Here is a 26,480-nt window from a genome sequence, read left to right on the forward strand (position 1 = left end):
TTATTAGTGAAATTCTTTTGAAAAATCTTTGATTTTTTTTTGATTTTATTGATGAAGATTTTAGATTTTTGGGTGGATTTAAGAATAAATATATATATAATATAATTTTTGTAGGAAACTTTCCTTGTGACCCATAAAAATGTGTAGCCTACATGACCCAGGCCCGCGACCCTCGCCCGTGCCGTCAGATAATAAATCGGTAAAATCAGGCAAAAATAAGAATTAAACAACATAACCCTAACCTAACCCTACCCTAACCTAACCCTACCCTAACCCTAAAACTGAAATAAAGTGACAAAAAGCCCCCCAAAAAGTGACCGAAACCGCCGCAAACCCGCAAAATGCTTCGCTCGCGCGCAGGGGATGTGCACCGCGTGCGTGGGTGCGCAGGGGGGGCCTGATCACTGTGCTGTGCCTCCCGGCCCGGCTTTGATTTGTTCCGCCACTGAGTGGTTCTCAACCCTTTCAGGCCGCGACCCCCCAAAATAATAATATTTGAACTGGGGACCCCCAACCCTGATAAGCACTTGGAATGTAGGAGTTGATGCATTACGTTTAGTTTGACTCTATTGTGAAAACAGCAATGCCTCGCAAGGAAGGTGTTGTGAGCTTGTAGATCTGCCATTTTCAAAATGTTTTATTATATTATTATTATTGTTAGACAATTTGGCCAATGTTTGACAATTTTTTATAGTATAGTAACTATAGTTTGTTGATTACTTTTTATGCAGTGATGTTTTTTTTTGTAGGTATTAAAAAGGTCTCTCTCTGCAAAGTCCAGCTTATCAGCTGGACTTTGCAGAAAGTATGAATCTCACCAACACACGGATCTGCAGAAAGTATGAATCTCACCAATACACAGATCTGCAGAAAGTGAGAGTGAATCTCACCAACACTGTGTGAAACTTACAGTTACAAGTAAGTTTGTGGATAGGAAAACTCATTTGTAAAAATTATCTTAAAAAAGCGTGATATTTGTCTCAAAATGATGTAAGAGGAAAAAGGAATGTATGCGTGTGTTGGTCTACTCACAAATAAGATCCAACAATTCACACACAGAATAGATGATTTACAAATGATATTTTATGATAAATGCACACACAAGTAGCCTATAATATTTTTTTGTAAAAATTACAAATTCAAATTTACAAAAGTCACAAATAAATAATTTGTGTTTGTAGATTTCAAAATACATTTGTAAATCATAGAAACACATTTGTAAATCAAAGAATATTTGTGCATCTTGGTATTGGATTCACAAATACTTTTGAGACAAATCTCTCCCCATAATCTGTACATAGTTTGTGATTTGTGAGCTGCAATATTCTTCAAGAGAATGGAGATTACTTTTGTTGCACGTGGTCACAAGTAACCAACAGTGCGAACCAACCATCTGTTTCCTGCTCACAAACCCTGAAACCTACAGTGGTTCTGCAGCCAGATTTCTTCATTATTAAAGGTTGAAAAATGTAAAGAGAATCTCTTACCTTTCACTGCTTGGCATACGCTTTAGACTTGAAAAACGAATTCATACAAATCCTCACACATTACTGACTCCTATTCAACTAACCAGCGTGAACACAAGTGAAAGTATTATGTCAGTTCCTCACACCCCTATTGGCTGTTGGGAGGGGGCAGGACAATACCCGGTGGCCTGCCGTCTGATTGGCCTGCCTGGCCTGTCTGTCAGGCAATGGATAATATAGCCCAGAACAAACATATAACACGCACTCGTATTTCAATAAATGTAAACACCCTTATTTATTTGTGGTGCAAGACCTGAATACTGTTTAGTTTACCCCATCTGAATAGCTTATGTGAGCATAATAAAGAATAGCAGAATAATACATTACATTACTATCCAAAATAAATGAGAAGTTAGCCTACTTGAACCCTCTATTCTCAGTAAAAAAAACTGCCCTACATTTCTCTGACGCTTTTTTTTTCTGTCAACACCAAATATTTTTGGCTTATATTCCCTCCATGTTGGGGTTAATGTTATTCATAATAATGTAATGGTGTTTTCATTTTGTCAAGGTGCACTAATGTTTTCATATTGCTGGATAATATTAATATTTTATATTGCATGCAAGTTTTCATGTTGAATAGTGTACATTCCTCTGTCCTCACTTGTACAAATAGCTCTAGTCAAAGAACTACACATCCAGAAACTTCACTACACTTTGTTGAAACTGCCCACCCACTTCGGATGCTGTCAATGCACTGAATGGGACATTATCACGTTTAATCAGACTATTGATAAGTCTAAGTAAATGAGATACTGACCTACCGACGGGGCTCAGTAGGTGTTATACTGTATAGTTTTGGACCGCGGCGGAGGCGCGCCGTCTAAAGCAAACTTGAGCCACGAGAGGCACCACCGAGCGAGCTAAAACGAGCGAGTTGCCGTGCCCAACGTTGCTGAGCCGACTCAGTGCCGTCTGAGTTATGTACCGATACACACAGAATTCGTAAATCCTGTTTTAGAGTGAGCGTTTGCCCCAACTTTCATCAACCCACAGAATAACGGCAAAACACTCAATGAGCCCCATCGGTAGGTCAGTATCTCAAGGGCCGGAAATGCAACCAGCTGGCTCAACTTGTCGCGCATGTGTGGACGTACCTAACCTGACTCCGCCAGATGGGGCGGTATTGAGTTCACAGGTTCCCAATAGACCAATTATTTGTTTGCCAAAATTGAGACTGGATGCACAGGTGATTGTTTCATGCAATCAATTCCCAACTTGTTGTTTTGGGGTGCGCTGGTTTCAGCACACCCCAACCCCCTCTTGTGTGTTGGCTAGTGAGGCGCGAATGGATTAAATATATAGTTATAGAACCACAGTGTGTAGAACAGTGTATTGTACTCACAGGCTGCTGTATATGAGCTCCAGTCAGCCTTGCTGAGAGAGGCTCTGGTGGTCAGCAGAGCTGAGGTCAGAGGTCAGATGAGACTGACTGAGCAGCAGGCCTGATCCACTGAGTCACCTGCTGACCACTGTCCTGATGACACTGAACACACACACAACACAGTTACACACTGTCCTGATGACACTGAACACACACACAACACACAGTTACACACTGTCCTGATGACACTGAACACACACACACACACACACAGTTACACACTGTCCTGATGACACTGAACACACACACACACACAACACAGTTACACACTGTCCTGATGACACTGAACGCACACCACAGTTACACACTGTCCTGATGACACTGAACACACACACAACACAGTTACACACTGTCCTGATGACACTGAACACACACACAACACAGTTACACACTGTCCTGATGACACTGAACACACACACCACAGTTACACACTGTCCTGATGACACTGAACACACACACAACACAGTTACACACTGTCCTGATGACACTGAACACACACACACACACACACACACACACACACACACACACACACACACACACACACACACACACACACACACACACACACACACACACACACACACACACAGTTACACACTGTCCTGATGACACTGAACACACAACACAGTTACACACTGTCCTGATGACACTGAACACACACACACACACACACACACACACACACACACACACACACACACACAGTTACACACTGTCCTGATGACACTGAACACACACACACACACAGTTACACACTGTCCTGATGACACTGAACACACACAAACACACACACACACACACACACACACACACACACACACACACACACACACACACACACACACACACACACACACACACACACAACACAGTTACACACTGTCCTGATGACACTGAACACACACACAACACAGTTACACACTGTCCTGATGACACTGAACACACACACACCACAGTTACACACTGTCCTGATGACACTGAACACACACACACACACACACACACACACACACACACACACACACACACACACACACACACACACACACACACACACACACACACACACACAGTCCTGATGACACTGAACACACACACAGCACAGTTACACACTGTCCTGATGACACTGAACACACACACACACACACACACACACACACACACACACACACACACACACACACACACACTGTCCTGATGACACTGAACACACACACAGCACAGTTACACACTGTCCTGATGACACTGAACACACACACACACACACACACACACACACACACACACACACACACACACACACACACACACACACACACACACACACACACACACACACACTGTCCTGATGACACTGAACACACACACAGCACAGTTACACACTGTCCTGATGACACTGAACACACACACACACACACACACACACACACACACACACACACACACACACACACACACAGTCCTGATGACACTGAACACACACACAACACAGTTACACACTGTCCTGATGACACTGAACACACACACACAACACTACACACTGTCCTGATGACACTGAACACACACACAACACAGTTACACACTGTCCTGATGACACTGAACACACACACACAACACAGTTACACACTGTCCTGATGACACTGAACACACAACACAGTTACACACTGTCCTGATGACACTGAACACACACACACACACACACACACACACACACACACACACACACACACACACACACACACACACACACACACACACACACACACACACACACACACACACACACAACACAGTTACACACTGTCCTGATGACACTGAACACACACAACACAGTTACACACTGTCCTGATGACACTGAACACACACACAACACTACACACTGTCCTGATGACACTGAACACACACACACACACACACACACACACACACACACACACACACACACACACACACACACACACACACACACACACACACACACACACTGTCCTGATGACACTGAACACACACACAGCACAGTTACACACTGTCCTGATGACACTGAACACACACACACACACACACACACACACACACACACACACACACACACACACACACACACACACACACACACACACACACACACACACACACACACTGTCCTGATGACACTGAACACACACACAGCACAGTTACACACTGTCCTGATGACACTGAACACACACACACACACACACACACACACACACACACACACACACACACACACACACACACACACACACACACACACACACACACACACACACACACACACACACACACACACACACACTGTCCTGATGACACTGAACACACACACAGCACAGTTACACACTGTCCTGATGACACTGAACACACACACACACACACACACACACACACACACACACACACACACACACACACACACACACACACACACACACACACACACACACACACAGTCCTGATGACACTGAACACACACACAACACAGTTACACACTGTCCTGATGACACTGAACACACACACACACACACAACACTACACACTGTCCTGATGACACTGAACACACACACACAACACAGTTACACACTGTCCTGATGACACTGAACACACACACAACACAGTTACACACTGTCCTGATGACACTGAACACACACACACACACACACACACACACACACACACACACACACACACACACACACACACACACACACACACACACACACACACACACACACACACAGTTACACACTGTCCTGATGACACTGAACACACACACACAACACTACACACTGTCCTGATGACACTGAACACACACACAACACAGTTACACACTGTCCTGATGACACTGAACACACACACACAACACCGTTACACACTGTCCTGATGACACTGAACACACACACAACACTACACACTGTCCTGATGACACTGAACACACACACAACACAGTTACACACTGTCCTGATGACACTGAACACACAACACAGTTACACACTGTCCTGATGACACTGAACACACACACACACACACACACACACACACACACACACACACACACACACACACACACACACACACACACACACACACACACACACACACACACACTGTCCTGATGACACTGAACACACACACACACAACACAGTTACACACTGTCCTGATGACACTGAACACACACACACACACACACACACACACACACACACACACACACACACACACACACACACACACACACACACACAGTTACACACTGTCCTGATGACACTGAACACACACAACACAGTTACACACTGTCCTGATGACACTGAACACACACACAACACTACACACTGTCCTGATGACACTGAACATACACACAACACTACACACTGTCCTGATGACACTGAACATACACACAACACTACACACTTTTCACTGTAGAAAGCTAAATAAAAACTAAGCTATGATAATTAAAACTAAGACTAAATATATTGACAATTTCGTCAACAAAGTAAATAGCGGATCTACAAACTACGCATCACGCTGCAACGCGTTTGTAGATCGGCTATTTTCAGCATGCAACCAAGTGTGAAATCAGCCATTACGATGCCATCAAGGCACCGCCAAAACACATTATAGTCGACTATATCTAGCTCATCTACCTTGGAGGTAGATGAGCAGCAGAGACCCGGGTACAGATCCCAGGGCATTAAACACATCTTACATACAATAGGGTCATGTCAGAACTTGTCAGAATTGGACCCCCAAATTGATGTATTTGGCCGCGGACCCCCATCTGAAAATGTTTTGTGCCAGGGACCCCCAGAAGAGAAGATTTATGTACAAAAAGCACTTTCAATATTTTTCAAAAATGAATATATAATGTATAAAATATGGATAAAGGGGTTAAAATGATTGTGATGCTACATTTAAATAAAAAAAAATTCGGGACCGGAAATTCCAACATGGTGTCTTGAAAACGTGTCTGTAGAAACCAATGTGTGACCTCACTGTTCCCTTCGTCCATATTTGTTTACAGTTTGTTTCCACCACAGCTCTCCGGCGGTGTTGTGCACGGTGTAACTCACATTGTCTCTCCTGTGGCTGCTCTTGATGGTTCTGATCTCCTGTAGGAGGCGCTCCATCTGCTCCTGGTTCAGCTCCTCAAAGCCCCTCTGGATGGAAGGCATGTAGGCCGGGGGGAGTTGTACCGACAACCCTGTGAGGTCCTGGCTCATGGAGTTTGGACCAGAGACGCATTGAGAGTTCTGGGGTTTCACAACGAAAGAAGTTGTCTTACAGTGCCATCTAGTGGCTTTCTGGTATACCTGCGGTGCCTCTATGCATTCTAAAGGAGATGATACTCAGTGATAGTGCAGCAGTTAAGCTCATTATATGGAAGGTATTGTGCATTTTAGGAAAGAAGCATGAAACTTTCAGCATATCATCTACATACCCCAAGGTTTGATTTCAGACGTGGAAGCACTTTCAGATTGACCTCTGGTGACCTTGAGTGGTCATTGACCTCAGAATTGCATTTTTGGCACTTTTTGCCCCATTTTTCTCCATTATAATAATATATGCTTGTTAAAATGTCAGTTTTGTTCTAATAAATGAAAAATGAAACCTAATAGTCACTCTAAAGAAATGGTGATTATTACTATTTCTGTTATGACATGTTATAACATTAAAAACATCTAGGAGAGAGAGAGCAGCAGTAAAATAAAGAAAAACAAGAAAGAACAGGTACAATGCTATTCAAAGGTGCTATTCATCTCATGTTGGTTTTGGTTTTGGGGGCAGTATATGGTGAGCGTTCAAGGTTCTGATGGTTTGGGGAAGAAACTGTTGGACAGCATGCTGGTGCTTGTCCCGATGCTCTTTTTTTATTTATTTTTTTACTTAGATTTTTATCCCACGATTTTGTAACCCTTATTTTTCACCCGGTGCCAATTTTCTAAGTGATCCTGGGCATTATCCTCCCCTCACCAGCCCGATGCTCTTAAACCTCCTATCAGATGGCAGTAGTTCAAGGATATGGTGGGAGATAATATGGTACCATTTCTGTCAGAAACCTGTCTACGACTACCAGTGACATCGATGGGGAATCCAAGCTAATATAAACTGCAGGCTTTATATTCCTGGAAAGTTTGCATGCTATAATAGAAGCCATTGTTCTCGCATTAATAAAGAAATACATTTAAAAAATGAAAGGCAACTGTCCATAGCCCTCCTCGGAGACACAGAATGAGTAGATAAAAATGGTACCATAATGAGCATGAGTGAGTACACTTGGAACCATAATCTAACACTCAATGGTCTTTTTCACTCTCTTCATCTTCTCTCTCCTTATTCCCTTCAGCCTCCTCATCTTCGTTGTCTTCATCTTAGACCATGGCAAAATTCAGACTTCTGCTTCAGTAAGGTTATTGCTGCTCAAGTGGTCAGACATGAGGTCGTTAGGGATTAAGGGTCTTGCTTATGTACACCCGACATATTGTCAGGGCTGGGAATTGATCTTGGTACCTTCTGTTTCCCAGGTGGCCTCTCTACAGCTATGGCCCCCCTTCTTCTTAATGGGTTGTAGTGGACCTCTCCTCCTTCACATCACTTACATAGTCAGTCTTACAGAATGGTATCTGCAGTTTTTCGCTGCATGCCTTCAATGCTCTACAGCTGCAGCTGGAGCCATTGCCTGGGAGTAAACAGTGGGCAACCTCCCACCCGGATGTAGTGATGTCTCTTTCCTCTGCAGGTGGCTCGATCCGATCTGCAGCCTTCCACAACATGACCTGCAGATGAACATGCAGTATACTGTGTGCAGAATCATATTTGTCTGTCAATACAATGAGAAGAAGAACTGCACCGGTATCTTTTAGGTCACTGTGCGTGGCATCAAGTTCCCCATGCACTGTATTGAGACTAGTCATGGTACTTTCTAAGAGTACTTTAAGCACATACCTTGCCCTTCTCACAGGGTAGGAGACAGTATCACATCCTAACAGGTTCTTGGAGGAGGACAACCACAAGCATCCGATAAGCACATTGTATTTTGTCTAGGATTTACCATTGAGAATGAAGGCGATGCCACCGCAAGCAATGCTTTTATCCCAGAAATGTTCATCAATGTTCCACTGCAACCAGGGAATGACATCAGAGTGCCAGTTGGCATCATGCGGGGATCGATGATGGTAAATGGACTGCATTTAAATAGCACCTTACTAGTCTTCCTGACTCTTCAAAGCACTTTACAATGTACTTCACATTCACCCATACATTCACACACCAATGGTAGAGGAAACACAAATACAATACCCCTACCTGCTCATTGGGAGCAGGTAGGGGTTCAGTGTCTTGCTCAAAGACAGGAGGAGCCAGGGATGGAACCTGGAATCTTTGGATTCCAAGACGGCCGCTCTACCTCATGAGCCACTGCCACCCCGCATGATGACAGACTTATATCACACTTCCAGTCACACACAATGGATTATACATGTCATGACGCTTGAGGTCCAGTGTGGGGTTCATACTTAAAGGGGTAGTTCACCCCCCAAATAACTTTTTTTCTATTGATTACTCACCCCATGGAGCCTTGAATTCATGGATATTTTTTTGTTTTTGTCGCATTCCTTCCTTTATTATTTGATTATAATAAATGTAGCCCCATTGATTCCGGTAGGAGACACAAATGCATTTGTGTCTCCTACCGGAATCAATGGGGACACATTTATTATAATCAAATTATTGGCTTAGGAATGTGACAAAAACAAAAAAATATCTATGAATTCAAGGCTCCAGATGGTCAGTAATCAATAGAAAAAAAGTTATTTTGGGGGTGAACTACCCCTTTAATGGCAAAGCTTTTCAGTGATTTCTCAAGGTGTACAAGGGTTGTGAGCACAGGATCCAGGTGAGAAGGTGGAGAATCGATACATGGACATGGATCCAGATAAATTGCTTTTTTTTTGGCAAGATTAATTTCTGGACATTCAAAAATAGACTTAGTCTCTAAGAGCACCTTTCTAAATTGACTACCAGCTAAAACAAGACTTTTTCCTGGTCTTGGGCCTAATTATTACATACTTTATGCAAATTGTGCAAATGAGGAAAGGTTGCATGACTTCACCATGATAATAGATGAATTTATGCACATCACAAACATGGGCTTTGACTCTTAAGTCACCTTTCTAAGTTAACTGGACGCAAAATGTTAGCCGCAAAATGTTAGCTATTTCCAGGTAATTTGCTCATTAAGTGATAAATTTGCTGATTATGCTTATTACTCAAATTGCCCAATATGCAACTTTTAGGAATCAAGCTTAAACTCATCTGCTAAGCCTATATATGACATTTTAATCATAAAGGTTTACAGGAAACAACATTTCTGGTTTTAACATGGGTTTGACAGCCCAAAATGTGTACAGCCTCTGACAAGTCTCAGAGGTCAATTGAGAAATGCTTCCACGTCTGAAAACAGACTTCATGACATATAGAAACACTGTAGGAAGTTTCATGCTTCTTTCATAAAAAGCACAATACCTTCCATATATGAGCTTATCTTCTCATTAGAACCCTGAACGCTCACCATATACTGCCCCCAAAACCAAAACCAACATGAGATGAATAGCACCTTTGAATAGCATTGTACCTATATTGCAAATGCATTAGCACTTTCTTTCTTGTTTTTCTTTATTTTACTGCTGCTCTCTCTCTCCTAGATGTTTTTAATGTTATAACAATGTCATAACAGAACTATCATAATAGTAATAATCACCATTTCTGTAGAGTGACTATTAGGTTTCATTTTTCATTTATTAGAACAAAACTGACATTTTAACAAGCATATATTATTATAATGGAGAAAAATGGGGCAAAAAGTGCCAAAAATGCAATTCTGAGGTCAATGACCACTCAAGGTCACCAGAGGTCAATCTGAAAGTGCTTCCACGTCTGAAATCAAACCTTGGGGTATGTAGATGATATGCTGAAAGTTTCATGCTTCTTTCCTAAAATGCACAATTGGTTTGCTTACTGCTGCACTATGATACTTGCAGTGGTGGAAGGAAAAAGATTGAAAATATTTAAATATATATATTTTTAAAGCAAACATTTGTAACTCAAATCTTTGCTTCTGGGGTTCTACAAATGTCTTCTAAATCCTAACAGTTTAAAAAATATATATGTTGCTATAATCAGTGGTTCTCAAACTTTTTCATGTCAAGGCCAAGGGCCCCCACAATGTTATGTATTTGTCCACGGACCCCCATCTCAAAATATGTTGTTCCAGGGACCCCCCCCTCCAGAAGCAAAGATTTGAGTTCAAAATGTTCGCCGCTCTAAACAATATATAGATTCAAAGATTTGCACACATTTTCACAATTTAAAAAAAATAGCAGATCTAAAAGCTCATAGCGTGGCAATCGGTGCCGCGCTATGAGCTTGTATATTTGCTATTTTTGAATAGCCAAAGTATAAAATAATGGTTAAAGTGGTTACACAGATGGTTTTAATGGGTTAAGTAAAAGTATCAGTACCACAATATAGAAACACACTGTTAAAAGTAATATGCCTGCATTCAAAATCTTACTTGAGTAAAAGTATAAAGGTATGGTCTGCTAAATGTCTAAATTGTGGTATTGGTATCAAAATATGCTTACAATGCCAAACGTTAAAAATGTGTCAAACTTCATCGACAATAGCAGATCTACAAGCTCACAACGCGTGAGTTTGTTCTACAAACAGCTAAGCAGTCTGCAAGACATTTCAGATTGAGAATTTAAGCTTTGCTTTTATGAAATGATCAGAGAATAATAGGGTTTTATGGCAGATGCTTCTGAACATGTATTCTTTGTTATTTTTGACTCATTCTAATTCTCTTTAATCTTATAAAAAATGACTGAAATCAGTAGTGGTGACTATAGGCCTGTCACAATTATTATATAATCGTCTAATAATCGTCTATTATTTTTGCATAATCGTCATAATCGTTTCCATGTTGAAAAATGTTCATGCATTTTCAAATATAAAAACATTTTGAAAGTATAAAATAATTAAATATGTCAGTAATGTCTTGAATATTTAGTCATATCTGCCCTGAGCAATGTGTGATTATGAAGCCTAAAAAGCAAACAGAAATGACATTTTTATTCATATGTTCCAATGTTTAAAAACACAATTAAAATCGTTAAAATCGCAATTATTTGTATGACAATTAATCATCAACTTAAATGTTGTAATGGTGACAGCCCTAGTGGTAACTGAGAACTTTAAAATCCATGTGTTCACAAATGCAGTGGTGTAAAGTAACTAAGTACATTTACTCAAGTCTGTACTTTTTTTAAGGTACTTTTACTTTAGTGGAGTATTTCCAATTTTCAATACTTTTACTTCTACTCCACTACAATTCAAGAGGCAAATATTGTACTTTTACTCCATTACAATTATTTGTAAACTTTAGTTACTAGTTACTTTGCAGTTATCCCTCTAAAGTGGTTCAAATATAAAAAATGTCCCGGTCTTAATGGGTTAAGAGGGAATGGTTAAGGAAGCAGAACCCAACCCCCAGTAGTACTGACATGTGTGGTGCTGGCCGCCAGGCTGCCGTGTGCCGCCTCCAGCTGTCCGTTGTACAGCAGGGCTCTCAGGTCGGCTCCGGTGAAACGCTCCGTGGCGGCGGCCAGCTGCCCCAGGTCCACGTCATCGGCCAGGGGCAGGCCCGCGCTCAGAGCCCTGAGGATCTCCACACGATCCTCCTGAACCCGCCGCCAGAGGAAGAGACACACAGAGAGAGAGAGAAGGTTTTAAGGTGGTTATAGATCCACACCGAAGGCAGTTCATTTACATTAACCACTGACTTGAACCCTATAGCGTCCCTATAGAGGCTATGCGCGTGACATCATCGTACCCGGAAGTTATGCGGGAACGCCTACTGAGTGGGCAAAAAAAAACGTTCTGGCCTTTACAGCCCCATACATTCAAACAGAAAAGTCCTATCTGATTGTATTAAACAACATTAAACTCACCAACACGGCAGCTGTACGGAAAGCTTGAATTATCCTCTTTCTATCTGCAAAGTTTTTGTTTCATAAAAATCCACCGTAGAGACATGTTATGAGCTACTTTCTGTCAATGAATTCCGTGCAGGTGATTATTTTTCTAAGTGTCAGAGTTTGGAAGCGCTCGTTTTACAATAACGCAACGTCCCGCTGCCTCCTGCATTATTCGACATTTAGAAACAGGTGGTACGCAGGACCGTTGAGCGATTTCCAACGAGCGCTTCCAAACTCCAACGCTCCATGCTGCTCAATGTTTTGCCACTCAGTCTAGATGAGGGGGGCGTGTTCCTTACTTCCTTCACAGGTTTGACCAATGATACTAATGAAGGCTCTGTTCCATTTAGTGTAGCACAGTGGTTCTCAAACCTTCTAATTTTAAGGACCCCCATAACTCTGAGAGTGTACAAATGGAACCAAATGGACCCGTAAGAGTTCATTTGGTTCCATTTGTACATCTTTTTTAAGGAGCCATTTGGAACCCCCTCAACTTGGAACCATGAGGGTCCCTGGACCACACTTTGAGACCCACTGGTGTAGCAGAGTGTTTCCAGTGAGCCAACATGCAACAATATCAGCACCCTGACTCTGTTTGACCAGAATGGAACAGAGCCTTCATTAGTATCATTGGATAACACCTGTGAAGGAAGTAAGGAAGAGGCCCAATTTCTCTCCAAAACGGCTGCTGTGCATAGAGCTTATTCTGGGAAGCGAACAGTTGCTGATCTATAAGCTCACAACAATCTATAAACTCATGATCTACAATCTATATAAGATCTATAGGCTCACAAAGCTTGTTAGGCGTTGTGATGCGTCTCGTTGTGAACTTATAGATGGGCTATAGCTTGGGCAAAGAGATGTGGTGTACAGGGGAAGTCCTGGGGGACAGCGGTCGACTAAGTATAAAGGGTTCATTATGTTTTAAGTTGTCTTCCACCTACTTTTTAAAAGTGTTCTACCATACCAACTGTTTTGTCTTTGTGAATCACTGTGTGACCTTACATGGTTTCTATGTTTCTGTCGGGTGGAAACTTCATCATTATGTCCAAAACTGTTACTTTTCAGGATTCACATTCAAAAGCATCAAAAGTAGCAGATCTACAAGTTCAGAACGCGTTTTGTGTGACGCTGTAGTAAAGATCAAGTAGGGTGTTAAAATATGGATGATAAGAGGTTTCTGCCCGACAACAACGATATAATAAGCATGTTAAATGGTTGAAATATTAGTGTGCTAAAACAGTGATCATTATGAGTGGGTGTATGATATTAAACAGTACAGACCAGGTCCTGGGGAGGGCAGTAGAGGGACTTGTCCAGTCTACCAGGTCTCAGCAGGACCGGGTCTATCAGGTCTGGTCCACTGCTGGCTGCGAGCACATACACACCTGATAGCAAAACACAACACAAATATTTTCACTCAAATTATCTGTATTGTGGCCTGGACCGCTGGCGTAGCGGTCCAGGCACCTATATAGGCTCCAAAGTAGACTGACAGCACGTCGCGAGTTCGAGTCCCAATCCTGACCGTCTTTTGCTGCATGTCACTCCCCATCTCTCTACCCATTTCCTGTCAGACTACTATCCTATCAATAAAGGCAAAAAAAAATCTTTAAAAAAAACTGATATGTATTACTGGGGATGCCTGGTGGCTCAGACAGTTAATACACTGTTTCCCAAACCATGGGTCGGGACCCATTATTGGGTCGCGGCGGACCCACATTTGAATGTGACAGCACCGTCACCACCACGTCACTGCTACCAGTTTGTGCAGTTACAGACACTAAAATAAAGCCTTGTTTAATTGATTGTTTGAATGCTTTATTAGTCAGAAATGTAAACAGCATGTGGTACAGTCAGACATTAAAGATTTAGTTCACCCCCAAAATGATTTTTTTTTCTATCGACTAGTCACCCCATGGAGACTTGCATTCATGGGGTGAAAGAAAAGCAAACACACAAAATGAAAAGGAATCAAAAAGCTATAATACAAATGAATAAGCAGTCTGTCAGCATGACACCTGCAATCAAAATCTTACTTGAGTAAAAGTATAAAGGTATGGTCTGCTAAATGCCTACATTGTGGTATTGGTATCAAAATATGCTTACAATGCCAAACGTTAAAAATGTGTCAAACTTCATCGACAATAGCAGATCTACAAGCTCACAACGTGTGAGCTTGTTCTACAAACAGCTAAGCAGTCTGCAAAACATTTCAGATTGAGAATTTAACCTTTGCTTTTATGAAATTATCCGAGAATAATAGGGTTTTATGGCAGATGCCTCTGAACCTGCTAGTTTGACCTAATTATCTTTAATCTTATTAAAAATGACAGTAAAGGGTTAGAAATCAGTAGTGGCGACGAGGCTTGTCACAATTATTACATAATCGTCTAAACACAATTATCTTTGCATAATCGACGATTATGGAAAGATTTTCAAACATTTTTCAACATAGAAATGATTATGACGATTATTAATCGTCATAATCATTTCCATGTTGAAAAATGTTCATGCATTTTCAAATATAAAAACATTTTGAAAGTATGAAATAATTAAATATGTCAGTAATGTCTTGTATATTTAAGTTTAAGTGTTCAGTAAGCAGAACATCATTTGAAAGTACATTTGTAGAACCTGCACACAGATCCTAATTAAAACATATTTTTCATTCATTGCTTGGTGGCAATGCAGTCTGGACTACAGGAACTGACGTGATGACCTGTCCATTATTATAAACATATGTTGTTACTTTGCTGTGTCCCGTAGTTAAATAAAGCAGACCTTAATACAAAAGGAAGCAGTTATTTTAATGCTGCAATGGATCATATTTATAGAGTAGCAGAGATTTAGCAGAGACTCATTCTACAGCAGCATTGGCTAATTGTTCTGGATATAATAACACACTTTGCCCAGTAGATGTCCTCATAGCATACAGTATGCTTGGTTGTAAATGAAGCTAATGGTTATGGAAACACTTCATATGGTGAATAATAATAATAATACCAGCTTTAATAAGTGGTATTGTACCCCTCATTGTATCCCTCTGCCTTCCTCACACAAACAATGTTTTTTTTCATGTACAGTTTATGAATGTGTGGACAGGGTGTGTTTTTTTCTTAGATCATGGCTTGCATAACAGTGCCTTGATCACAACTCTGCTATTAATCATTAATTAAGCTTAATATCATAGACAATACCTCCTGGAGAACTAAATAACCATCTACTGTATGGGTTCTTTATAATAACTATTACTAACCCGCTGCCACTGTCCTTAAGTCACAACTGGAGCAGAACAGTGGTGAAGACAGGACTAAGCCTAACACCCAGTCATCCGTCTGATATGCAGAAATAGCAGCAAGACAAACACCAAGCTAATAAACAATAACTGATAGCAGTAACACTGTACGTACCTGTGATTTATTAGTGGCAAGTATTTTACTGAGCGGAAAACATAGTTACATTAATCCTCATAAGCTACAAGAGAGAAGATGAACGTTGGCTGACCCCTGTGCATGTGTCCACCATTGCTAGGCAGTGTTGATTTCGTCGACTAAAACTATGACGAAAAATGTTTTCACCGACGAAAATGAAATAAAAACGAAATAAAAACTAAGCTATGATGACTAAAACTAAGACTAAATATATTGACAATTTTGTCAACAAATAAAAACTAGAATGTTAGTTAGACTAAAATGTTAGATATCCAGTAGAACTAAAAGACGAGTCATTTTATGTTTGGTTGCGCTCGGGTGTCGCGCTCTGAAAATAGCAGATCTACAAGCTCACAACGTGTCGCGCTGCGACACGTTGAGAGCTTGTAGATCGGCTATTTTCAGCATGCAATCAAGTGTAAAATCAGCCATTACGACGCCATCAAGGCACCGACAAAATACATTTTAGTCGACTAAATCAACTGTAGATTTAGTCGACTATAATCTTATGATATTTAGTCGACTAAAACTAGACAAAAACTAAAACATTTCAGATGACTAAAATATGATTAAAACTAAATGGAATTTTATTCAAAAGAATAAAACTACATTTGCTGTCAAAATCAACACTGTTGCATGGAGAGCATTTTGTATAAAAATGTAATAAATTAAAACTGTGTACAGCATGAGATGTGATGAACAACAGAATCACAACATGTAGTGGAGGCCTTCATCTGGTGTAAAACCACTCTGCACTTGCTTATCAGACATAGAGCTGCTTTGCATGAAGCTACAGCAGAACTACAGTACAGTATCACTCATAATATTCAGATGAAATAGACATTGTCCTACTGTACCTCTACTGGCAAGACTTCACAGCATCAAACCTGAAGTGTAACAGGTGTTTCACTTGCCTTGCCAGAAACAGCACGTTTCTGCCTTGATGGAAGAGCTTTAAATGGAATAATTGCTTCATACTGAACAGACTTTGTGTTTAATTATCTCCTCTGCCCTACAAAGACCATATAGAACAGCTAACTATGTGAGTAGAGACTGCATCTCCTAACAGTATTGCTAGTATAATTTGGTGACATTTATGAGTTCAATGTTTTGTTTCTAATGAAATCTAAACTTTTCTAGAACCTGATGGATGCCACTATGGAGCCAAAACAACAGCCAGCATCCAACAAGTCTGGTCTCTATTTTCTATTTAGATCTGATATTACACAAATTCAGCATTTTATAAACGCTTTAAATGTCACCATAATTGAAAAGCAAGTCTGTTTATAATCTATCATGAAGTTAAATGCCTTCAGTGGCTAGAATGAAAGGCATCTCTCTGGGGTGACAGGAATGGAATAAGAGATCATTTATAAGTTTAACAGGTTTTTGATTGTTTAGTTTGCAGTCGTTTCTAAACGTTTACCATGGAGGGCCAAGAGTATTGCAGGTCCTATGCATATCATATGAACTCACTGAATAGTTCAACTCCTCTGTAAGGACATAAACTCCTGTAGTGTTGGGTTGAGATGAGGACAACACTGTTTATTGCATTACTTTATGATGATAGTTTGTACTCTTCCCGTCTGTTTCAGGCTGGTGTCACAGGCAGCTGGCTTATTACTTCTCCCTGCTCTGCTTTCTGTTGACTCTGGTCACACTCCTACAGACCCTCTATAGTGAGTACTGTACTTCATGTCTCCTATAATAGACTATAGTGAGTACTGTACTTCATGTCTCCTATAATAGACTCTATAGTGAGTACTGTACTTCATGTCTCCTATAATAGACTCTATAGTGAGTACTGTACTTCATGTCTCCTATAATAGACCCTCTATAGTGAGTACTGTACTTCATGTCTCCTATAATAGACTCTATAGTGAGTACTGTACTTCATGTCTCCTATAATAGTCTATAGTGAGTACTGTACTTCATGTCTCCTATAATTGACTCTATAGTGAGTACTGTACTACCAGATTTCCACCAACCATACTGTAGGTCTATGTCATCTTGCTGCAGGGCTACTTACAGTAGCAGTGCACTGGCTCTCAGCCTTTTTAATTACAAGGACCCCCAGTTTGATATACAATAGGCTGTGGACCCTCTTTTGATAAAGGTTTTATCCACACTGTAAAACCCACAGTGTTAATTGAACTCTGAAAGTGTACCAGTGGCGCCAAATGGGTCCATTTGGTTCCATCAGAGTTACAGACCCGTAAGGGTCCATTTGGACCCCTGGTGGTCCCCGGACCGGATGTTGAGAACCAGTCTTAAATCTCTTATGTCAGTACACTGAACATTAGACAGCACAAACATTCACTCTCAGCCTAGAGGCAGAGCAGAGACAGAGCAGCAGTTTACCCACAATGCAGTGTGAACATTGACCTACAGTATTCCATCCATCATACTGACAGTTGAGGTTTCTACAGTGTCTTATTTTACCTTTAGGCTTTTAGCTGACAACATGTCCAAACACAGAGTCATCTTCATTTCATAAGTTGACAACATTGCAAGCAGTAGTAAGTAGAACAAGGTTCAGAACCATAGCAGCACACAGCAACATCTCTCCAGTGTTCATTTAACGTAGGATCATCCATTTTTACACTTTCAGTCAAATTCACACTCAGTAGGTTGTAGAGTAAGATATCTGAACAGTCTCTGTTGTTGTTTGGTGTTTGTTTTTGACCTCCTTTCTGTCTGTCTGTCTGTCTGTCTGCTTTGTTTTCAACGGCACACATCACACCGGATGCTGGCCCTTTGTTGTCCTGTATCCATGGCAACGGCTGTTGGGACGACGGCTGTACCTGTGTCTATCTGATGTCTGTAATTCCACAAAATTCTTCAAACACTTAAAAAATAATAGCAGATCTACAAGCGCTGCGAGCTTGTAGATCTGCTATTTTTGAATAGCCACAGTATCCAATATGGATAAAGGGGTGAAAATGTATTAACACCTTCTGCTGGGGACCCCCTGGAACCCCCTCAAGGACCACTGAAGACCACTAAAGGGAGCAACAACAACACTGTAAGTGAAACACACTACAGGACAGGTTTGCGAGCAGCAGTAATGGCTGCCATGAATCTGACTGCCTAGGCCCAGATTTCACTACACACAACAAACTAATACAAAATCACCACATTTCTGTTATAAAACCAAGACAAACTTTGTTTTACATGACACAGTGCTCATATTGAACATGTTTAATGTTCTAATACTTCATTTACCTGAACAAACAGGGAACAACGGGAGACAGAGTCAGTTTTGGTGTTGTTCTTTCTCTCTTCCTTGTTCATTTGAAGAAAGATGTCACCTGACCACCTAAAACTACCTGTCTCACAGGCGGATTTGTCACCTTGTGGCGAAAAGTGGGATAGGTCTGTTCCTAAAATAATAAGTTCCCTGCTCGTTCTAATACACAATAAGGCTCTTAAAAATACAAAGAACACGTTCATAATAAACAAAAATGTGACTATACATGTGTGTATGTCACACGTGTCACCTTGATGCTCCAGTCTCAGTCTAGCTTGCAGCAGTCCAGACTGACAGAGCTGACTCACAGACTGGACTCTGTGCAGCAGACCTACCAGCTGCTGTTCTCCAACTACCTGCTGCCCTCAACCTCTACTGTCCTGATACCAACACTATACCAGCAACCTGCCCTCAACCTCTACTGTCCTGATACCAACACTATACCAGCAACCTGCCCTCCACCTCTACTGTCCTGATACCAACACTATACCAGCAACCTGTCCTCAACCTCTACTGTCCTGATACCAACACTATACCAGCAACCTGCCCTCAACCTCTACTGTCCTGATACCAACACTATACCAGCAACCTGCCCTCAAGCTTTACAGTAAATCTGAAAATGTATGTTCTGTACAGTATGAACAGGTCTTCAGGAGTGAGTATCTGGGTAATGTATGTAGTCTATAAAATACTATCAGCAACGAATATACGACTGAACATATTAAGTAACACTAGTCATATAAAACCTAAAGTTTAATCATCATAGTCATAACATGAATTAGCAGAAATAAGCAGAAGCATTTACACTGTTTTGTGCTTCCTTAATTTGACATTTAGCAAAGAAAGATAAAGCAGGTGAGATTTGTTAATGAGAGCTACTCTATATGGAATTAACTGCACAGGGATTAACACCACTATATTAAAACGCTTGCCCATTACATTACAGTCATTTAGCACATGCTTTTATCCAAAGCGACTTACAATGCATTCAACATAGGTAGGGAACGAAACTACTAATCACCAGAAGTCTTAAGTTCATTTTCTGCTAAAACAAGCAACCAAGAGTATACCTAGTGCTAAGGTAAAAGTGCAATATATCAGCTACCTACTTTCTTAAACAGAGGAGACAAATGACAAAATCAAATGAGCAAGAGCTAAAACAAATAAGTGTATCGACTAAACAAGATCCAATAAAACAATACAATAATAAAACAACAAGTAGGCAACGTGAAGAGGAAGGGTAGTGTTTCCTGAAGAGGTGGGTTTTCAGCCTGCGGCGAAAGATGGGCAGGGACTCTGCTGTCCTGACATCAGTGGGGAGTTCATTCCACCACTGTGGGGCCAGAACAGAAAAAAAGTCGTGACCACGTAGATCGTCCAGAAGGACCCTTGAGCGACGAGGCAATCAGTCGCCCCGAGGTGGCAGACCGAAGTGGTCGGGCAGGGGTGTAAGCATCGACCATAGCCCTGAGGTAAGAAGGAGCTGTTCCTTTCACTGCCCTATAGGCTAGCACCAGGGTTTTAAACTGGATGCGAGCCGCTACGGGGAGCCAATGTGGGAGAACTTGGGGCGGTTGAACACCAGACGAGCCGCAGCTTTCTGAACAAGCTCCAGAGGTCTGATGGCAGATGCCGGAGCACCAGCAAGGAGGGAGTTGCAGTAGTCCATGAGTTGTATATAGTATGTAATTATATATTACATAATACTTAGATAAAAATAATGTTGCACATATGTTACACATACTCAAGTTACCAAGTAGATATATTATTTACTCATACCACCATGGTACATTTTTGAACATACTGGTATGATCAATGTGGTGATCAATGTCTGTTACCATGACCTTTTTGTAGGTGGACCGTTTAAAAGATAATACAATTTCACATTTCATTTTGCTCTTCCAAACTGACATAGGCTGACTGTTCTGTGCAGCAGCTAAAAATTGAGCAGCATCTGCTCTCCTCTCTTCCCCCCTCATGTGTACTCCCTTCACGTTCTGATGGCAGGTTTTCCAGTAAGTTCAGGTGTTTTTCCAGTGAGTTGTGATACACCTCCTCCAGCACTGAATTAAGGCTGTGGCTCTCCTTTAACCTTTGTCTCAGTGTTGTCATCTCTCTGTTCTTCTCCCCCAGCTGTCTGTTAAACTCTCTCTGCATCTTTGTGATTAAGATCATGATTTTCCACTGGATCTCAGTCAGAATTGCTTCGTAGGTCTCTCTCAGCTCCTCTATGGCCTGCATGTGTCTCTCTTCCCTCTCTCTCCTCTCATTCTCTCTCTCTGCTCTAAACCTATCCAGCTTTCTCTGCATCTCCTCTCTTCTCTCAGACTCCCTCCTCAGCTCCTCTTCCAGCTGTCTTTTCCTCTCTTCATCCCTTTCCTCCCTCATTTGTCTCTCTAGTTCACTTATTCGATGGTCGATCTTCCTGATGTCTCCCACAAGCTCTTGGATGGATCCCTCCATCTTCCTCAGAGAGTCCTTCAGCTCCTTCTCAAACCTCTCCCTCATCTCCTGCTCCTTCATGTGTCTCCTCTCCTCCAAGTCCCTCGGAATCCCTCTGACGAGGGCCTCTGCCTCCTGGTAGGTCTTAGTGCTGTAGAAGCTCTCCGTGTTTCGTGCCACCATGCTCTCTATCTTCTCCAGCAGCTGTGAAACCTGACCAGTGTGGCTGCTGTCTGTAATGTTGAGGAGGTGACATCTATTCCCACATTTCTCTACAAGCTTCTGATGTTCCTGACTGCCTGCTTTGAGAAATTCCTGAACACTCTGGTCTTTCATGATGTCCTCATGGATGAAGATGACGATGCTGTGTTCCCAGCAGCTCTCTCCAAACGCCTCCTGCATCTTATCCATCATGCCACTCACCTCTCCTGCAGAAAGCTCTGCTGGTAGGACCAGGAGGAAGGCATGGGGACCTGGAGCAGACAAATTGAGGCAGGATCTCACATCCGTCCACTTCTCCTCTAGAGAGTGTACAGAGAAGACTGTAGCATCCACCAGCACCAGCTGTCTCCCACAGACCTTCCCCGCTCTCCTCCTACTCAGTTTAGAGGAGCTGGTCTCAGCACCAAACTCCTCCCTGCCCAGGATGGTGTTTCCTGCTGCACACCCAGCTCCTGTCCTCCCCAGTAGCATCAGTCTCAGCTCTGAAACACAATACATTGGATAAAGCTAAAAACTGCACCACAGATGTATACAGTACTGAGCTGGGTCACTTCAGTTAAACCAAGTATTCTTACAAAGTATATAGATATATCCTAGAAAATCTGAAATCTTTGAAGCTTCCTGGTGCCTCATTAATCACAAACATTATTCTGTGCTTTTAAATTGCATTTAGACCATATCAATTAAGCAAGTTTCACATCCTCAAAAGTAGGCTACTAAAAACAAATTGCACCCTTTTCCTCTTTATTGGCTTTTGATCTTGATGGGGTCTGAGCTACTCTTCTACACATGAAGAGTCTAAGAGAGAGAGAGAGATAGAGAGAGAGAGAGAGAGAGAGAGAGAGAGAGAGAGAGAGAGAGAGAGAGAGAGAGAGAGAGAGATTATGTTATCACCTGTGGTTAACTTCAGCAGTTCACTGAGGTAAGGATCCAGCTGATGAATCATGTTAATCATTTGTAAACATGGCTTGTCTCCCTTTGTCTTCACCGTGTCGATAAGTAGCCGTGCTTTTTCTGACCGGAGTTTTTCTCCTGTGACTGCCTCCATTTCTCCATGGTTGATCACATTCTTCTGCAGAAGTTTGTCCAGCAGAGAATTCAAGGTGGCCTCTGAAACTCTTTCAATGAACTCTGTTCTCACACACTTCAGCTTCTCCTCTGCTGCTTTGTCTTCCTCCTGAGTTTGTTGAGCTGTGGAAGCACCTTGAAGACAAGATGGGGGATTAATTAATTATTAGTGGTATAACTATTCAACAACAATAATAATAATAATAAATATGGCTGCAAGCAGCAATTCGGGGGCAAAACAGATAAAATGCATTATGCAATATAGAAAAAGCTATTTGCAATATGCGCAATAAGCCATATAGAAACCTAATAGACTGAGCAGGTCTCGTCTATCCACCGCAATCGTCCATTCTGTTGTAATCGGCCGTTGAATATGGTTCGTTTTCACCAAAAAAAATAGAAATCTGAGCTAGATGTGTTTTTCTACATTTCATAACATAGGACTGGACGGAAATTAATCTTTTTGAGATCACGTCACATCCGTCCATTCCTTTTCTAGCAGTCAAGGGATCATTCATAGGTTGCGGAAGAGCTCCCTCTAGCGGATTAGATCTACGTCAATGGCAGTCAACGGTTGGATTTGAACTGATGTAGATCTACATCAATGGCAGTGATTGTGTTAAAAGTACTGTGCAGCAAATTAAATTTGGACTGGATGAGACAGGGTTTGAGCCAAGAACATTCTGACTGATAGGTAGACACTATCAACTGAGCCATTGAAACCACAGTTGGGCTTGAGAGAAAGGAGCCCATGGAGAGCTTTTTTTTTAATGAAGCCATGCCCTCTACAATTTTCATTGGCTCATGGAGGCTTCATTTTCTCTTCATCTGGGATTTTAGATAATGGCCCATAGATTGTGTGTAGAATGTTTCACACAAATTGCTCAAAATTCCCAGGAGAAAAACAGGTTTAAGTGTTTTTCGAACTACTCAAAATGTAAAATCTAAGGGCGGAGCATAATGGTAAAAGTGACAGATGTATTCCTCATGAGCAGAGGCACATGTGTAATCAAGTTTCATGGCTGTAGGCCAAACAAGGCATGATTTATGCCTGTTCAAAGTTCACATTTTGTAACGTTTGCTATAATAGCGCCCCCCTTTCGCCAATTGGAGTAAGCTTTGTTTCAGCGCTATTTGGCATGATCCTCTACCATAAGTTTCGTAAAAATATGACAATGCATTCATATAGTTAGGGGCAGAAGAATAATTGTCATAAAACTGTAATATTCATTGGCCCCTGGAGGCTTAATTGTTTCACTTACAAACTGTTTTGTAGATATTGGTTCCAAGTGCATCTATAGAAGGTTTTGTGCAGATTGCTCAAAAATCTCAGCAGGACATTTTCGTGCTTCATTTCTCTGTAGTTTTCCATGACCCACTACTACCACCACACTGCTGAGTTTCGTAAAAAAAAACGACTGCACGGTTTGTCCTGGAGCGGCGGAAGAAGAAAACCTACACACCGTGCTTGACCCCCTAATAATAATAATAATAATAATGTTTAGACCTAGTGGCCTTAATCAGAGCTGTGATGAAGGCCAAAATAAATTGGTGAAATTAAAACTACTACACAACCCCTGAACATCTGTTGGATATTCAATGTTGGGAAGGTACATCGTCTCAAAGATCTAACTACAGACTCACACTTTGAGTGAACATTCACACCTAATGATGTTTGTGTGTTCATACACCCAAATAGTCTTCAGGCATGCAAACAGCCCCGAGGTGAAAAAGGTGACAACATGTTGTTTTCTTTCGGGTCAGGTGTCACACAATTGCCCTATTTGGGTTCAAAAAGGTGACTGTAGCTGAAAAGTGACACTTTTGCATGTCTGAGTCTTAGTTTACACCAAATGGAGTTAATATTTCTAGTCAATATTATAAACATAAGAAAATAGTGTAATTTTGATTTGAGTTTTTTTGTGTGCATATTTTCATCAATATAATTAGAGGTAGTAACATCAGGATGACAAAATGTTTACACAGATTCACTGTGTAGACGTGTGTCCATAGTTCTGTCTGTCTTCCTCAGAGGAAGAGTGGAGTCTGTGTTCTGTTCATCCTCTACAACATCATAAACAGTGGATGCATTGACTATAGAGACTTTAGTGCCATTCACACTGAGCACTATAACTATATTGCTCACCATTGTATTTTTTTTAATAGTGTGAACTCTGCATGCATCCACTTGACATAGAAGGATTTTTAAAACTATATTTTTTATAGTTATAGTTATAGTGCTTAGTGTGAATGGCCCTTAAGAAAGGCAATACATGCAGGACTATTAGTTGGATGAACTTTACCATACTTTTGTACTGTTTTTAATTCATGTTGATTATTAACATCCTAGAGGAATTGGTTTTCTACCAGTTTATTTATGCCAATTCCAAATATCCTCTACACTTGTGTACTTACTTACTACACTTGTGTAGTCCTTGTCACCGCAGACACCTACTGTAAAGGTGGACATACACTACGAGATAATCTTAATATTAACGATTTTTAAAATCGGGTATCATCACACACTACAAGATCATCTTTCAAGATTCTCTTATCAGATTATCTTAAACATGCACACACTACACGATTAAAAAAATCGAGGGCATCTCACACTACAAGATTCTATCCAGATTCTCGGGCTTGCGAACAGCAATAATAAATAGAAAAATATATTTAAAAAATAATAATTATGAATTATTAATAATTATAATGATATAAGATATGATATCAGTAGCCTATATTATTTTGATATTAAATAAAGTTACACATTTCAATTCATTTTCAATTCAGTGTTTTTCTCCGACAGCCAGCTGCGCTCCTGAGCAGCGCAGCGCAGCGCAGCGCACGCGCGCGCACACACACACACACACACACACACACACACACACACACACACACACACACACACACACACACACACACACACACACACACACACACACACACACACACACACACACACACACACACACACACACACACACACACACACACACACACACACACACACACACACACGGTGCACTGCGTCAGAGCAGATCTACAAGCTCACAACGCGTCTCATTCGCGGTAGGCTACTTGTGGTCTTGTATATCGCATTAGCT

At 41.3% G+C, this 26,480-nt stretch overlaps 1 protein-coding gene across 1 annotated transcript in view; it reads right to left on the bottom strand.

The window, feature by feature from the left end:
• Positions 1-2,937: 2,937 nt before the first annotated feature.
• Positions 2,938-26,480, bottom strand: part of LOC308094814 (uncharacterized protein) — a gene marked incomplete at both ends in the record, with an annotated part of 47,261 nt that continues 23,718 nt past the window's right edge. Inside the window, 6 exons of the mRNA XM_080441641.1 lie at positions 2,938-3,012; positions 7,000-7,179; positions 12,487-12,663; positions 14,245-14,348; positions 21,630-22,790; positions 23,203-23,511. Of these exons, the coding sequence (XP_080297767.1) occupies positions 2,938-3,012; positions 7,000-7,179; positions 12,487-12,663; positions 14,245-14,348; positions 21,630-22,790; positions 23,203-23,511 (2,006 nt within the window). The remainder of the gene's footprint in view (positions 3,013-6,999; positions 7,180-12,486; positions 12,664-14,244; positions 14,349-21,629; positions 22,791-23,202; positions 23,512-26,480) is intronic.

This window comes from Gymnoscopelus braueri, assembly GCF_963280865.1.
Source record: "Gymnoscopelus braueri genome assembly, chromosome: 11".
In the NCBI taxonomy this organism is placed as follows: Eukaryota; Metazoa; Chordata; class Actinopteri; order Myctophiformes; family Myctophidae; genus Gymnoscopelus; species Gymnoscopelus braueri.